This window comes from Lagopus leucura, unplaced genomic scaffold, assembly GCF_019238085.1.
Source record: "Lagopus leucura isolate 7727_CA_CO unplaced genomic scaffold, USGS_WTPT01 Super-Scaffold_100159, whole genome shotgun sequence".
Lineage (NCBI taxonomy): Eukaryota > Metazoa > Chordata > Aves > Galliformes > Phasianidae > Lagopus > Lagopus leucura.
Genome location: NW_024962335.1, coordinates 13,941,453 through 13,958,334, shown reverse-complemented (window position 1 = coordinate 13,958,334; position 16,882 = coordinate 13,941,453). Strand labels below are relative to the sequence as shown.

At 45.8% G+C, this 16,882-nt stretch overlaps 1 protein-coding gene across 14 annotated transcripts in view; it reads right to left on the bottom strand.

Annotated features, from left to right (window-relative positions):
• Nucleotides 1-850: 850 nt before the first annotated feature.
• The window catches only part of RBFOX2 (RNA binding fox-1 homolog 2), a 157,918-nt gene continuing 141,886 nt past the window's right edge, over nt 851-16,882 (bottom strand). For 5 of the 14 annotated variants that reach the window (XM_042889483.1, XM_042889492.1, XM_042889489.1 and 2 more), the window contains 5 exons: nt 16,498-16,630; nt 8,503-8,545; nt 3,298-3,386; nt 2,284-2,356; nt 851-1,162 (listed from right to left, as the gene is read on the bottom strand). In XM_042889483.1, the coding sequence (XP_042745417.1) occupies nt 1,118-1,162; nt 2,284-2,356; nt 3,298-3,386; nt 8,503-8,545; nt 16,498-16,630 (383 nt within the window). In that variant the 3' untranslated portion in view covers nt 851-1,117. Of the gene's footprint in view, nt 1,163-2,283; nt 2,357-3,297; nt 3,387-8,502; nt 8,546-11,190; nt 11,231-12,921; nt 12,980-16,497; nt 16,631-16,882 lie in introns of those variants that run through there. The other 9 variants (XM_042889484.1, XR_006182033.1, XM_042889485.1 and 6 more) reach the window with 9 other exon arrangements.

The following is a 16,882-nucleotide window of genomic DNA, read 5'->3' as shown; positions in this document are numbered from 1 at the left end:
GAGAGACCTCGCTGGCTGGATGTCAGCACTGATGCACGCTTCTTCAGCCACAGCTTTCTTCATCGTCACGGCTGCACTCAGCTGGAACCGCTTGCTGTCCGCAGCAGAGGTACTGTGAGATGCTGCACTGCATCAGCCGCTCCTCGAGGAAGAGAGGGAGCAAAGGGACAGCAAGGGGGAAGGGTCTCGAAAAGGAGGATGGAAAACTAAGAGAGTTACAGCCACCAGCAACGGACAACGATCAGCTAGAGTAAGTTGTGTGTGCGGGAGGGAAGGATCCTCCTCCTCAAAAACTCCATTCAAAGTCTTGTCCCCTGTGCAGCGGTAACAGCCAAAGTCTTTGGGCAGGTTGAGGACATCTTCTCTCGCCGAGTCTAAAATCCTGACACTGCTGCAACTGTCCCAAACCCGTGCGCGTCGTCGGGTGCTGATAAAAAAAAAAGGAGGGAAGTCTCCGCATTTCCCCCTTCTCCATATGCAAAATCTCCCACCAGCAGTTAGGTCCCAGCCACAGCCAAAGAGCGCTTCCTTCTGCGGAGCAGAAACACGGCAGGTGGAGACTTCTCCCTCACGTCCTCCCGCCTCCTGGGCACTGAGCACCAGTCCCAGGGCAGTAACTCTGTCTGCGTGTTCCTGATTAATAGCAGTTTCTAACAGCTTTCCTTATCGCTAATCGCCTTTTCCGTGATTGGTAGGATAAGCTATGCACCAACATACACACACGGAAATGCATTATCTTTTTTTTTTTCTTTTTTTTCTTTTTTTCTTTTTTTTTTTTACCACAGTTAAAATTAAAAAAAAAACAAAACAAAACAAAAAACAAAACAAAACAAAAAAAAAAACCCAAAAAAACAACCAACCAAAAAAAAAACCCGGTAAAAAAAAAAAAAAAAAAAAAAAAAAAGCACAATCTTTGGAACAAAAGAATTAAAGGCAGAAATTTAAAGGAAAAAAAAAATACATATTCAAAGAACATAGTGAGGTATAAAAAAGTATTCTCTTTTGTTTTTGTTTTTCCTCCTCGTCTTGCTATAGAGTTCCTCTACTAGTAAATATTGCAATAGCCAGGCCTCATGAACTGGGGGGGCTGTCCCACTTGCAGGGGGCTCACGTCACTTCAGTAGGGGGCAAATCGGCTGTAGCCACCTCGGTATAAACTCGCCTGTAGAAATCAAATGAGAAAAGAAGAGGTTGTTAGGAGGGCAAACCATGCCTGGAGGCGCTCAGGGCTAGCGGACGTGTCCTGGCACTGACCTGCCACCATCTAAGAGACAAAAGATCACCTCGCCTGCTAAAGCAAGCAGTAGCTCAGGGGCCAGGCTCACAGGCAGCCAGCTGGAGGGGAAGTCTGGCAAGTCCCAGGCACAGAGACCTCAGTACGAGAGGGACTCATGAGTCCTACTTTCTAAGCCAGTTGTCTAGGCTGATGTTTCAGATAGCAGAAGTGCACTTCTAGGATCCTCTTCATCTCAGCTTAATGTACAGGTCTGACAGAGGCACGATGACCTGCTATCCTAGAAGAACCTCTGTTTCCTCCATTGACTCTAAAAGGAATCCACATGATGAGCTGCGGCTCAAACAGAGGAGCTACACTGCAGACATCTATATTTAGGTGCACTTTTTCTCCGCACACATTTGCATTCCAGCCTTTGCAGCAACACAGATACTGCACTGGCTAGAAGCAGATGGGCAGGCATGTGTTCTCAGCAAGCTGTGCCACTCCCATGCGATGCCAGCATACCTCATTCCTGCCCTTGCATAACTGCTGCTGGCAGGCAGGACACCGCATGCTTCTGCTAGCAGAAGAGGGAACCGAGTGCAGCTCTGCTGCAAGATGTCACAAGAAAAACTTATTCCCTTACTCTAGCTCGCACTGATCTCTCAGTATGCAATAGAGCCCTTAAAGCTAATGAAAAAGGTAAGGAAGAACGTCATGCATCTTCAGCCACTGCCGATTCTTGCTCTGTCTACCTCCTTGATACAGATGTACCAATGCACCTACAACACTCTGGTTCCTGATGTTTCTGGTGATCCTCCCACCACCTCCTTCGTACAAGATGTATAACACTGAGTGATAACTGCTCTCCTAAACCTGGCTCCTTTCCTAGCGCACACATGCAGATATACGAATGCACGACTAGGAAGGAGCTGACACTGCAGCTAGGGACCTCCTCCCTCAATGAAGAAATCTTTCTGGATGAAGTTCCAGTACCCGACACACAGTGAGCAGCTGTTCCCCGTGCCGGGGTTGAGAAACAGCACAAGAAAGAAAATTGCACTTACCACAGCGCCAACTCCGTAGCTAGCGGCAGGGGCAAGGGCATGGTAAGGATCTGCTGTGTACACCCTGCCATAACTGAAGAGAGGGAGAAAACATACAAAAAAAGAGAAAGAGAGTCACTTTGGGGGGCAGAGAAACAGCTGTCTGACCACAGGCAATGGAAGAAGCAGCATGCCCTTCTACACACATGTATGCATACATGCACACACATGCACATGGGCTGCCCCTCTTGGAAGAGAGCCTACGGGCATGCCGCCATGCACGGTATGAGATGGGCGAGAGACGGGCCTGCGAGGAGGGACGTGGCAGCACCAGGAGCTCAACCTGTAGGAAAGAGGTCAGCACCTCGCACGTGGCAGCTACTGCAGCCCTCGCCTCGAGTGATGTGGTGGGGGAGGAGGGTGAGCCCCCAGTGCCGGCGCTACTGGCACAGTACCAGCTGCTACATGGAAAGTACTGCGGGTTCTCCAGAACAGAAGGGAGCACGAACTTCAATGCTCTCACGTGTGCGAAGATTAAAACACAGCCTCACTGCACAGGAGATGAAAAATCTTATGGTGAGCACTCTGATGATGGTCATCCTTTCCATTTACACGGAGCTGCATGTTAAAGCACCCTATGCCATATGAGCTGAGAAATTCTTAAGTTCTGGATGGGGAGAGAAATGCACGCAGTGATGGAGCAACCCGCTCAGAGTCAGAGAGCAAGGAGCCTGCAACGCCAACCAGGGCTTTCAACCTTGAGCCATGATCACACCTCCTCCTTTGCACAAGGAGTCCCCAGGCTAAGGAAGGGGCCAGGATTTGTGCCGGCTCGCACACGCCAGAGGGCAACGCTGCCTGGGAGCAGAGACAAGTCGTGCACTCATCCTTCACGTTGGGCAGTGCATGCATGTGTGCGAGTGCAAGTAAGACAAAGAAATGGGGAAAGAAGTAGAGAAGAACTGTAATGGATCACAGCTCCTCAGATCTCTGAGCACAGCAAGCCAGCCCCGTGGTTGCCTGCCCCTTACATACCCATCGCTGTAAGCTGCTGCAGCGGCTGCAGCGGCCGTGGCTGCTGTTGCAGTAGCAGGCTGTGCATATCTGTAGGCTGCGTATCCACCCTGCAGGAGAGAAGAGAACTGACTTTACAGATACCTGTCCACCCACGTAGAGAAAAAAAAAAAATGAAAAAGGAATCACACATCACAAGGAGAGGAAGTGTTTCAAACTGCATCAGCTCCCATGTCACGTATATTACGAGCACCGCACATTGGCACGTGCGTCTTCCTTTGCTCAGAAGGACTACGAACACTCTTCCATTGCCCCGTTTAGCAGAAGGAATAAATTAAAGCAAGCTTGAGCATGGTGATATCCCAGTAGGAAACTAAATTTGGCATGTGGAAACAGAAATCCAGAAGAGAGCTGAAACACTGCATGCAACATAATTTCTATGTCCCCTTCCTCCTACGCTGGGGAAATCAGGGGTGGGCACCTTCCGTGAAGCATGTATTTTAGAAAGGACATAATTCAGACAAACTCCTGCTTTTTTCCCCCTTGTTTTGTCTTCTTCTTCTTTTTTTTTTTTTTAAAGCCTGGGAGACCCAAAGGATAGATTTTCTTTTGGTTCAGATGCATAAAAGCATCAATAGCCAGGAAAGCCAAAAAGCAACCAGGAAATGATGGTCAGGGAGATAAATTTCTGGTGGCCTCAGGGGTACCAACAAGCAAACCAGCACAGATACCCCTCCCTTAAAGTAAGAAGGAAACGGGTTGGCAGAAATTATGTCTGAACAGTCTGTACTGCTGCTGCATTTCTATCTATGCTACACATCTGTATTAAAGATCTTTAAAATGGTTACACTCAGAAGGGGCAGTTCCTGAAAATATAGCTCCAGCTGAGTAGGTAAAACACAAATCCTGACCCAGAGGGAGACTTGGGAGTGTCCTGCTGGAATTCACACCAAAAGTTCTCGGGGCAGAGGAAGCCCAGGCCCAGACCCATGGCTCTACTCATCTTGCAACAATGAGGGATGGACCCCAGCCACCTTTTAGACCAGGGGACAAGGGCTGCACGTGGCAGTCAGGACGAAGCTCTGAAGCCAAGGTCAGATCTTTCTTGATTCTACATGTTTTTGTTAACTTGGGGGAGAGGGGGGAGGTGCAATGGTAAATGAACCATGGGTTTGATTTGCCAGAAACACAACGAGCCGTAAATAACACCGGAAAACTCCAGATTGCTTTGGGCTTTTTCCTTTTTCTTTCTAACTGACATTTCAGAGTTTGAAGGACCAGAAGGCAGACTTATGCTCTTCACCTCCAGCACTGGCTCAAAATATCACTACCACTTTTTCCCTATAAATCTTAGGGTTGCATGCAACTAGGAGCACAAGACATGCTCTAGTACAGGAGTTGGTTTAGTGGAGTGCTGGTGATAGGTTGATGGTTTGACTTGATCTTAGAGGTCTTCTCCACCTGTAATGATTTTACATCATATACAGGGGTAGCTAGTGAAAGGACAAGACGGAATGGTTTTAAACTAAAAGAGGGGACATTTAAACTAGATGTCAGGGAGAAGGTTTTGTTTATTTGTTTTATTAACAGTGGTGAGGTGCTGGAACAGACTGCCCAGAGAGGTTGTGGATGCATCATCCCCAGAGGCACTCAAGGCCAGGTTAAATGGGGCCCTGGGCACCCTGGTCTAGTACTTGATCTAGCAGTTGACAACCCTGTCTGTGGCAAGGGGGTTGGAACTTAACGTCCCTTCCATCCTATGTCATTCTACGATTTCCATGATTTTATGATTTGTCTTTGCTCAGCAGCTCTCAGTTTTGGACCAGATAGCTTTTAAAATAGAGGCCATGACTTTAACTTCATTTTGGTTGCCCCTGCGGAAGGGCTATCCGAAACATGCCTAGGGGTGGTTTCCTACTCTGGAGGAGAGGGACTTGCTAGACCTTCAGTCTTCTAGTTAACAGAAGAGAGTAACACGAATCTTTCAGAGTGAATTCAATCACCAGGTTGCTCTTAACAAGTCGTTTCAATCTGTGCATTTCAGATTGATGGTCTGGGGAGATCTGGCTTATTTCTGGCGTGCTAGCATCACACCACTATTGCCCTCAGCTCTAGAAAGTGAGGGAGACGAGACAAACAAAGGGCAATCCGAATGAAACCTTGACGGACCTCACCAAATTAGGACCTGCTGGTGTTTCCCTAAGCTTCCAACCTCAGTGAACTCTTGGTGCAGTCTATCACTTGGCCATGGCACAGAAGCAGAATTTTCCTAGCACTGTCCCCTTCTCCCTCTCACCCATCAGCCACGTGTCACATCAGAAGCCATTTCGAATGTGACCGGCACACGCCCCACACATGAGAGCAAGATGCAGTTTGAAACCTAGCAAGGGTTATCAAGTAATTCTCTTATAACTCATGTCTCTCGTAAAGGGAAATGAAACCAAACCAAACCAAAACAAGAAAGAAGAAAAGAAGGGTTGGAATCAGGTGTGGGAAGGGGGGGAGGGATGGCGTAACATTTATTAATCAAAATTAAAAACTAAGCATGCTGACATCTGGAGCTAGAACAACCAGCAAAGTCACCACGTTCAGACTCATATTGGCTAGTTCTATCCATCCCAGCATTCTCTTGGGACAGCAGTTCGCCCTAGGCTCTACCACAAGCTCAGTGAAGTACACAGCCTCAAGTACTAGAGCGTGCAGCCACAACAACCTGCTATTACGGAAACAGTCAGTCACCACTGGAGTTAACATTCCAACCTCAACAACTCCCGCAGCCTCCCGCCCTCCCCCCCGAAATGGCTCCCACCCATGCCCTGTCCCACACCACAATGTTAATAATTATAACAAGCAATAACCCATCTGTTATATCAGAGAAGGGAACAGAGACTCCACTGAGAGATTTAGAGCGGGATGTTAACATTTCTTCAGTCAACTGCACAACAAACAAACAAAAAAACAAAAAAACAAAAAAACACAGGAGAAATAATTCATTGGAGAAATGAAGTTAAGGAATAGCTGACGTGTATTGCTTTTTAACCATGCACTGATGCAAAATTGAAGCTACTGTTAATTTCAAAAAAATAAATAAAGTCACAGGATACAGGTACACACACACAGGCAGACCTGCCTGGCTCAAAGCAGTCTGCAAATTCTACTTGTGTGTACTCCAAATAAAACCAAAAATGGGGATTATAATGGCCATGGTACGGTCCTGTCGTAGGAGCAATGAGTGCGGACAGCTGAAGGATTTCTGACAAGGGGATGTATTTAGCATGACCAGCAGGTCCAAATACACCAAAACAGGCTGAAGGAAAGAGGAGAAAGTCGCAGCTATTACTCCTTTTGGTTTCATCAACACTTTTGTCAAGCTCCGGGAGCGGTACAGAGCGAAGGAGACGCTGTGCGGGTTGCCTGACCCAGCTGAGGCTCCCGTTCTCTGTAACCCAGGACCCACCTGTAATTCCCTCAATGCATCTGAAGCCCTACTCAGCTTGTCCAATGCACCAGTTTTCCTCCTGCCATTTCTGTTCACAGACAACTTTAACTAGTGTGCAAAGCTAGCCCGTAACCTCAGCTACAAGGTCCTACCACTCCTAGTGATTCCTGATGCCACTCACTTCAGGTAGTATAGTAAGTAAAAACTGTACCTACGTAGAGCATCCTCAACAAACGTGAGCAATCATGTTTACCAAGGACATAAATAGTAACTTCAAAAAGGCCCTTGCTAGTTGCACCACACTCCTCCAGACTGCAACAGAAGACACCGTTCAGTGCCACGATCCCTGAAACCCAGGACAGCCGTGCAAATTTCCACTCCATCGATTTATGTGAAGTGGTTTACCCATGTAGGTGCAGTGTTTAAAATCATTAGCCTTGTCTCAAAGGAAATGAGCGTGCCTGAGCTTCTTGTGAAAGATGCTAGGTCCGAGATGTATCTATGGGACAGTCCAAGGGCAGCCTCAGCTTATGCGTCTTTACTGGGCAATGATTAACAATCAAAAAGACCATCTAAACCAAGACTGGTTCTTTCTGGTATAATCTTTCGGATTGCCTGGAGAGCATGTGAGATAAATTAGCACAATTTTTCATGCCGCTTATTTTAACTCAAGTTCTCTTCCTCTTGTTATACTGCCAGCGTTGCTGGGGGCTATGCTGGACCCCCTTTCTCATAAGAATGTGTAGAGAGCCCGAGTCCATAGATCCCAATTGGCAAACAACTGGATTTGTCCAGGTGTTCACAAAAGCCCATATTTCAAATGACTCTTATGTCATGCTTTTATTTAAGCCAAAAGAAAAAAAAACTTTTTTTTATCCCTTCTTAGCATTAGATGACAGCTTTTTCAATATTGTGTTATTTCAGGGAATGAGACAAACTTGGCACAACAACACAGATAGGAAACTGCAATCCCAGCTAGAGCAGCGTTCCAATTACAGAACACATTAACGTAGATAAATGAGCATGTTAAAACTATATATTTCAGCTCAAAAGAAGTCCCATCTTCTCCTCTGCTCTTCGGGCACACATTAGGTGTTCAATGCAATGGGAACATCATTGCAATGGGAATATGAGGAAATCCAAACCTACGGCTCACTATGCCAGCTTATTCTACGGTTATAAGCTTCCCTTTTCTTCGTCCCTTGCTGCTTTAGGCACACAGAGTGTGGCTGGGCACTCTTTATGCCACTAAGAAACATTTAACTCACGTACCTGTTAGACACATTTGACCACCTGCCAGGTTTAGACTGAAAGCCCTGTTTAGGGATCTTTAATTTGCTGAAGCATGATCGTGTCTTCCACCCCAAAACTGCCCTAGAGCAGAAGTCAGAAGCAGAATGGGCTAGAACTGTTTCCAGCGTTTCTGTATTAGAAGGGTGGCATACATGCACCAGGAATGAGCATGAATGAATTAAAAGAGGTGACAGGACAACAGTGTCCATTGCAGCCAGCAGGTGCTTCTACATGGTAATGGGACAAGCATGACCTTGTTAACTCTTCCACTGAATTTACATCAATACATTTTTTGAATGAAATGCCACTCGGTGTGAAATCTGGACACATGCCACCCTGCTACAGCGGGGGCTTGGCTCACACGGGAGTCTGCGCTGCCCTAAAAAAGCCTCTGTTCCCATCTCTAATGTGGTGCTGGAATGGTTAGTATAATTCAGTTTTTTCCACTGCAATCCACAATCTGATTGGTTGGCAGGTCACACTGGCACTCCTACCTGAGGTATTTTAGCGCTAATGATTGGTTCCTGTAAGACTATTCTATAACAGAACACAGGAAGAGCAGTTCAAAAAAACACAGCTGTGGAAAGAAACAATCATACAAACAGCCCGCAGTGGGGCTCACCAGCCTTTTCTTTCCAGTGGATGCAAGCACGCTTTTCACAGGCAGGAGTGGTCTTTGCAACGTGGGGTGGTTTGTGTTTGTTTTGTTTTCCTCTTCCCCTCCACCCCAGATTAACCCCATTGAAAAACAACCTTCCTTAGGATCTGAAATGAAGCCCTCTGCATCCTGGGGCTGGTTGGTTTATGAATTCAGGTGTCTTGCCAGAGTGGGACGCATCCAACAAGAGATGGAGTGCCCTCATCAGAGAAGACATGGCTAGCAGGCTGGTTGCCCCAGGAGAGAAAGAAGGAGTGAGGAAGAGGAGGAGGAGGAAAATGAGAAGTTGGTATACAGCACTTATGTGGAAAGAACAGCCCAAGTTTGGGACACTTCCCCTTTGTCTCACCTACTGCTAACCCCTCCTTCCTACCTAGCTCAGGGTCTCTGCCACCTTGCCTTGACTCAGAAGGGAGCCTCAGTTCAGTTTTCCCTCTAATCCAACCAGAAAGGACTAAGCCTCATCAAAGGACCCTCTGCTTTCCCTTCTGTGATCTGCACAATCCTTTCATGGCAACCAGAAAGATGTAAGCACTGCAGGGAATAGCACAGTACAGCAACGAGGCACAGGTATGCTGCATCCCTTCTGCATGTGCCAACTAGCAAACTGCCTGGAACAGCAACTTTGTATTAGGACAGCTTTTTCTCCTGAGCTCTGTTATAGGGTGCTGGGCAGCAGTAATACAGGATAACAGACCATCATCTCCCTTGATGAGTGTCCCATTCTGCTGTCCTGCTTTCTCACAGTGAGGCCTGAGCAACTGAAAGCAAAATCACCAGAAGTTCACCTCCCACTTTTATCCTTATCTGGAGGCTGTTACACACTACATGATGCTACTGCACTGCAGCACCAAGCGATGATGGGTATTCTTCACTGCTGAAGTCACCATCCCTAACATGTGCTCGATAAGAATCTCTCCCCCACCAGTAATGGAAGCTCTAAAGGAGGCTTCTGGAAAATAAATGGGGAGTAACCTTGACCAGTCTTCCCTTTCAACATGACAACCTCTTACACATACTTTGAGGGAAGAGGCACTAAGCAGAAGGTACTGCTCTTATGGTTTGCCTGCTGTAGCAAAGCCAGTGGTCTGTAAAGCTGACATTTTAAGACTGAGGTGAGAAAACCCAGAACTCTTGTGTCAGTGACTACCATCTTATAAAGTAATGCCTGACTAGGCAGATCAATTTTTAGAGGGATGTGCACATACTGCTATACGTAAGCATGAAGAAGCACACCCAAAATCTCCGTGCTTAGAGAGCATGTCTTCTGACTGCTGTAACTGTGTTGGGAAAAGTGCCCCTATAGGACCTGACCCTCCGTATAAGCCAACAAAATCCAAAAGCTAATTCCATCCATTATCTTCAGTCTAGCCCCCAGGGTCCTCTTCATAAATGTCAGGAGTAGCATCTTCAGAGGAGCAGGGACATGAAATCCATGCTGACAGTCATGCCACTACCAATACAAAGCTTCCCCAGCTCTGAAGAACTATTACCTATAAATGCTGCACAAGAGAACTTTGCCAGAGCTAGACAAGGCCACAAGTAGTGATGGCAGCAGTAGGCCTAAACATTTTGGCTTTGAAAGGCATACTCCTATCAGAACTGTTCTACAACAGCTCTCCACTCGAGAGCAAATGGCTTTTCTTGCTGGCCAGAGTCCTCAGACCCACAATGGCCACAACCCAGCTGCTTATAGAGATACTTCAGAGATGTGTTATACCAGCTGGCTGGGTAGGATGAAGACAACTACAGGGCAATGTCTCCTGTGGTACCAGAGCTAACAGCCGAACAGGAGTAGGCTGCTGGCTTTTCTAACCGAACATCTCCACGTATTTGTACTTTACAACTCCCCAAAGAGGTAAGAGAATCTAGCCTATTTAGGTACCACTTTGACTAGCAAACTGAGGTGTCAGTTTTCACTCTAGCATCTCAGCCTCCATTTTTAATCAGCCCCAGTGTCTTCCCCAAAGGGATAAGTTCCACATCCCAGTGGCACACAAACATTTTTAAACATCCAGTCAGCTCCGTTTAGTGTGGGCTGCACAAATCAAACCTGAAAGGGTCCCAAGAGTGGAGAGAAAGGGGAGGGTGGAGGGGGAGAAGGAAAGGGAAGGTCTGAGGCTAAACCAGTCCTGTTATTTTTATATCCGAATTATGTAAATGAGAGAAGTGTTGAGAGAAATTTTAATTCGCTAATCATCTCTCAGGTTGATTAGTAGCAGTGTGCGTGTGAGGGAGAGGACACCCAGTAAACTGACCCTGGCAATGATCAGGAAACCCAAAGGCTTAGGTCTTGCACCCAGGGGCAAGCGCAGTGACAGAGAAGCATGCTTGCATTCCTAAATATATAAATATATATCCACAAGGAAGAAGAAAATTAAAGTAAATGATATTTAAAAAAAAATCAAACAAACAAACCAAATCAAACAAACAAACCAAAAAAAGAAAAAAAAAAAAAAGAAAAAAAAAAAAAGGCTGGCTTGTCAGGGGTTGGGGATGAGAAGGCTCCGGTGTGTGTACTTACATAGAGGTCAGCACCGTAAAATCCGTCCTGGTAAACCACACTGCAGAAAATCCACACAAAAACAAAAAAACAAAAAACAAAAAACAAAAGAACAGAAAACACATTCCGGTTATTGAGGACGGCAGCATGCACATGCGTTTTACACAGGCAGGTGATGTATGAATCCATAACCTGGGCTTTTGGCAGGAGCGAATCAGCGAGAGAATGTGTGCACACGCACGCTAGACGGCTCCAAGTCATCTTCCATGGCATGCAAAGGGGAAAGGGGCGGGCAGAGGGGGAGACAGTATGCAAAGGAGAGAGGGAGGGGAACAACCATCTTGTACAATAATAATAGACCCCAAAAGATCTGATGTCCTGAAGAAGAGAAACAAGGGTTTAGAAACCTCCGCTCTGGTTATTCTCCTGGAATTGTTTAAGTTACCCCCCTACACACATGGAAACATTGGCTTCGTGATGTGGGCTTGGAAATCGAGAGGCCCCTCAGAAGGTATCCCACGGGGGCTGAAATCACCTATGTCAAAAGCATGTTTCAGAGAGCTGTGTACAATTACGTATTTCGAGCTTCACAGGGCTGCTTGGCTTTGTTTCTGACATCCATACATCACCTGCTTTTACCCTGCACATTAGACATGCGATAAGATTTGGCTGATCACACAAGCATGCAAAGTATTATTATTCAGCATCTTAAAGAACCAATGCAACACCTCAGGAAAACAAGTCAATCAATTCTGATCAAAGTAAACACAGAGAAATGTAATTAAAAAAGAAAAAACCAAAAATACCCACAATGCATTGCTTTCACAAGCAGAGATAATGAGCTAAAAAGGTTAGGTGACTGGTCCAAGGTCCGAGAATTGAAAGGTGCAGTGGGAGTCCCTGGTAGTAATGACATGTTCCATAGCAGAGAGGAGCATCTGCAAGGGTTTCCATGGGATGACACTTTTTCTGTTTTAAAGCCATCGATTTCTTTCTCTCAGAACTTCAAGCAGGTAAAATCGTTAAACTGGAGCCTGGGGCTCCCAAAGAACCACTCTTGCCAGAGCATTCGCTAGCGTAGGACTACGCAGCTTGCTTCGGGGACAGGGGTTGGGGAAGGATAAGGAAGGAAGAGAGGGTATGCCCCCCACCCGTGTGCCTTCAGCCTGTCCTTCGTGGAATCTCCTCTTGCTTTGGCCTCCGAATAGCTCTGCACCACCTCGCTCAAAGCTTTAAAAAGCATTAGAGCCCCAGCATGTGATATTCACGGACCTAATGCGCATGACTTACCCATAGCATTAAGGAAGAACCAGGCATGGAACGCCAGCTTTTCTATTATTACTTTTTTTTTTTTTACTGTGAAATTCTGCCAAGAGCCTGCCACCCTCAGACACCCACCTACTGTAAGGCACGCACACACAAAAAAGCCCAGCACATCTTGCCAAAATTCTGCATGCTATTACTAAAAATAAAAATAAATAAATTAAAAATCTGTCGCAGTGTTAGCTACTGCTTGAATAATTTAGTCTTGCTGTCTTCCCCAGGAAAAGTACACTGCATTCCCAGCGGACAGAATTACTACGGTCTCCAAGAGGGCTGGGAGCAGATACAAAGATAGAGACCCTTGTTAGAGAAAGAGGGGAGCCACTTCAGCAGAGAGAAGCAGGCCATAAGATCACGTTTGTTGAAGCCAATTTTTTTTTTCTTTGCAATCACATAACAAAGAATTGGGCTCCTGGGGCAGCGACTTACATTGCTGGGTTCTCTATCTAGGATCAGGAGTGTTTTAGCAGTGATACTCCACCTGCTCCTGCAGGAAAGGCAAACGCATGACAGAGGAAGTGACTGTTGGTTTATGAACACATTAGCAGTTTCAACAGTTATTCCAAACACAATCAGTTGGATTAATTAAGAGCATTACCACATTGGATCAGGGCACTGTTCATGTAACTTAGTATCCTGTCAGCAAGAGATGCTAGCACCAGCTCTCCAGAGAAAACTGCAAAAAACGCTGTAACAAGTAAGAGCAAGGCTTCCCAAGCCCAAGCAACAGAGCACGCGTGCATCCTGTCTTAAGTGAGGACCTGACACCAACTGATAGGTCTGAAATTTAGCTGGGTTTATGTACATACTAAAATAGCCATATTTGTGATTCTCAATGCTAGCGAAAACTCCACTTGAGAACCACAGAGGCCATTCTGGTTATGCAGACTGACCAGGAGCATAAAACAGCCCCATCGTATCTCAGTGGCATCCGTGAAAAGCCCGCTAGCTGAGCTAAAACACATCCACAAGAGCAAGACATACGCAAACTGAGTTGTACCAACAGGTGACTATGTTGTAAAAGGAACCCAAACCAACCAAAACAAAACAAAGAAATCCCACGAAGATCCCCGCTGCCTTATGTCTAGTCTGACTTTTATCTACTTTTGGTGCTGAGTGGGAGCATCTTCTATACATTTATGCTTCCAAACTAAATTATACTTCACCATGACAAGCCCGCTCTTCGTATCTGTACTCAACGACCATGAACAAGCCAATGCCTAAACGTGCAGTTTGTGAAATAAAATTGATCACACTTGTTCCATTTTGAGAATTTTAGAGTAGCCAAGGGGGTTTCTTCAGGCTTTGATTTAATTCTTGCAGTTCTTGGTCTGAAGTGCCATTTGTCAGCTTTCATTTAGAAAGCATGGCCACTACAAGTGGAGGCAATACTCCAGCACTGGCTCAAGTCACGCTACAGACCAGAGGTTACTGTGTCTCCACACTTGTAGTGAATGCCTCAGTTATACCTTGAGGGGTGCACTGGTGCTCTGAGGTCAGGCTCAGGTGACTATCCACCAGCTTCTTCACTGCTCTGAGCCACTGCTTTCTATCATACGAATAACCCTTCCTAAATAAACGTTCAGGGCTGCACGTATGTTTAAGTGCCTTTTACATATGCATTAGTAGATCTGAGCTTCGGATCTAGCTTGAGATCTTGAAATTTCTTCATTTAAGAACTATCTGATTTCTTGCACCTTCCTCTGGAGAATCTAGCACTACAGACACAGTCAAAAATTACAGTAACCTGAACAGTGCTCAGGTCTGATCCAGTACAGCAATTCCAACAAGCTTGTATCATTCTACAATTTATTTATTTTTTTTTATAATGCTGCTGAGCTCACACATTCAGTGATACCATTAGGTTTTACAGCAACTTAAACACCACTAGGTTTTGTGAAGAGTCAGTTCCCTCTACCATATTTGAATAAACCCACAGCTCACTTTACTGCCTTCTTCCACAAGACTCACTATGTTTCCATCATTCTTGCGCTGCTGATTGACCTTCTGGCATCTGCCCTGACTCCGTGGGGGTTAGCAGTGCCCACACCTGTGGCTGTCCTATAGGTTAATGCAACATGGATCTGAACAGCACAATATACATTATTCCATAAGGAATCAAATTCCCTCTACAAAATATTATGTAGAGGTTCAGCCTATAACAACAATAAACACCAGAATCAGTTAATTACATCCCAGTGCTTGGGAGCAGGGGAAGTTCTGGGCCACTTCTGAAGGCAACTCATGTACTGCTATCCTGCAAATGTTTACTGGATAGAACGCTGCCCATGAAGACACGAAATTGGCCAGCAGGGTCAAACAAACCCAACGTAATGTAAATAAATGCAGTCACAAGACAGTATTTGGAAAGAATAAGCACTGGAGCCTGGCCCATATTCCAAATTAAATACGTGCTTTACAGGGGACTCAAGCTGGATTTATATGGAAGACAGAGCTTGAGTCTCTCCTGGTGACAGCCTCTTGCCAGGAACGCTCCAGCCGTTACTCCCAGGGATGAAGCATACAACCTCCCCAGTGCAGGTACTTTGCATTCTCCTAGATGGTACCTCAACTTTGCTTCTCTGTTTTGCTGTGAAGCACCTCCAAATTTAGCAGGGCTGGGTCATTTTCAGAGCAACAGACTGACAAGTTGCAGGTCAGAGGCTTAAGTTAGAGGATGTCATATATGAATTAAAGGAGGTGGCAAAAAGATGGATCTAAGAGCTCAAAAGACCACTCCATTCAAACGCCTAAATGTTCTGAGGAGGTTTCAATTAAAGTGTTTGGGTAAATTAAATACAAACATTGCTAGATTTGTCTGACAGCAAAGCTTAGACCACTGCACCTTGCTTCCTTCAGCTCCACTTTAAATATCAGATAGGACACCAATAAGGAAGGGCCACAGAAGCTCTCTCCACTTCATCTGCTACAGATCATAGTACAAGCTTATCTGTATCAGGCCAGCTCCTTTTGTTAATGTGTGTAGCTTCCTCCTCCCTTCTAATAAAAAGATTTATAGCTTAATTTCTTCCCTTTTGAAGCTAGTCTGAGAGGGGGGAAAAAAAAAAAAGATCAGCCCATTCTCTGTGTTGAAGGATTTGCTCCTATTCCTTTCTGAGAGACCTATCTGAAAATATGGCCAATAAAATTCTAGAGAGACAATACGAACAAAGCATCCTCAAAATCAGAACCAATAAAAGGACTCGGAACTCGGAAGGGATTTGTGATCTCTGTCTTTCCATCACACTTAACCAACCAACCAAAAAAAAAACGAAACAAAACACACACATACCAAACCGGTTCTTTCTGCTTCTGAACAGCAGAATATTGTTTTGTAACAGAATCTCTTCCACTGCATTGCTAGTGTAAAGTCAGAGGACAGAGAAGCGTGCTGAGGCTGCGAATTCAGCAATGCTTCATACAACAGTTAGAAGAACGCAGCACTTTCGTTCTCACTGTATCCCAAACTCTCCCAACTTCCAATTAATGGACTTGATTAATCTTTGTTTTAAACCTTTTTAAACCGTCTCCAACAAAGAAAGCAAATCCATTGTGGGTAGCTGGCTCTTCTTTGTCCTACTGCCAGATGGTGAGGCATGAAGGTAAGAGATAATATTCCTCATTCCTGGGCAAGAAAACCACAAAAGGAGTGCAGAGAGTTGGAACTTTTTGGGACATCTTAGACCCGTCTTTTTGTCCTTCTCAGTAGTGGTGCAATGTATTGAATCAATGGATGACAAATACCAGAAGATAAATCGAGAAATTCTGAGAAGGAGTACATCAGCACTTTAGGCTGCTGCAAGTACTGAAAATTCTCTCAGGCAAGAACTTCATATGGCAAAATTTAGGACTGCCCCCATTGGATGCCATCGAATGCAGAACGCTCTGGCGCTAAGCAAATACCCTGACTCTCACCATCCAGACAATTTTAGTTATGTTTTTGTTAGCCAACCCATTATTTGACACGGTTGTGCAGAGCACTCTGCTCTTGTGACCAGTGCTTACCCTGGGTAGGCAGGGATGGCTGTAGGAGGTACTGCCCGGACTGCCCCATAAACCGTCCTTCCTCGGCCCCTCAGGTGGGCTCCCCGAAACGCGGCTGCTGTGGTGGCTGCAGTTGGATAGGGGAAGCCTGGAACTGTAAAGACAGACAAGGGAGAAGGTGAAAAGGATCCCAGCTCCTGCCCAGGGAACAACCGCCTGCTTCAAACAAAGTGACACAAGAGCTCCGCAGCGGTGGGATGTTTTGCATCAATCCTGCGGAGGGGCATGCTTCTAACCCAGCAAGCATCGTATAACATACGTCCTGCTACACCATGGCCTTTCGGGGAGGAGGGGTTGCAGAGAGGTTTGGCATGCAAGAGGTTAATGCATTGGCATGCCTCACCCA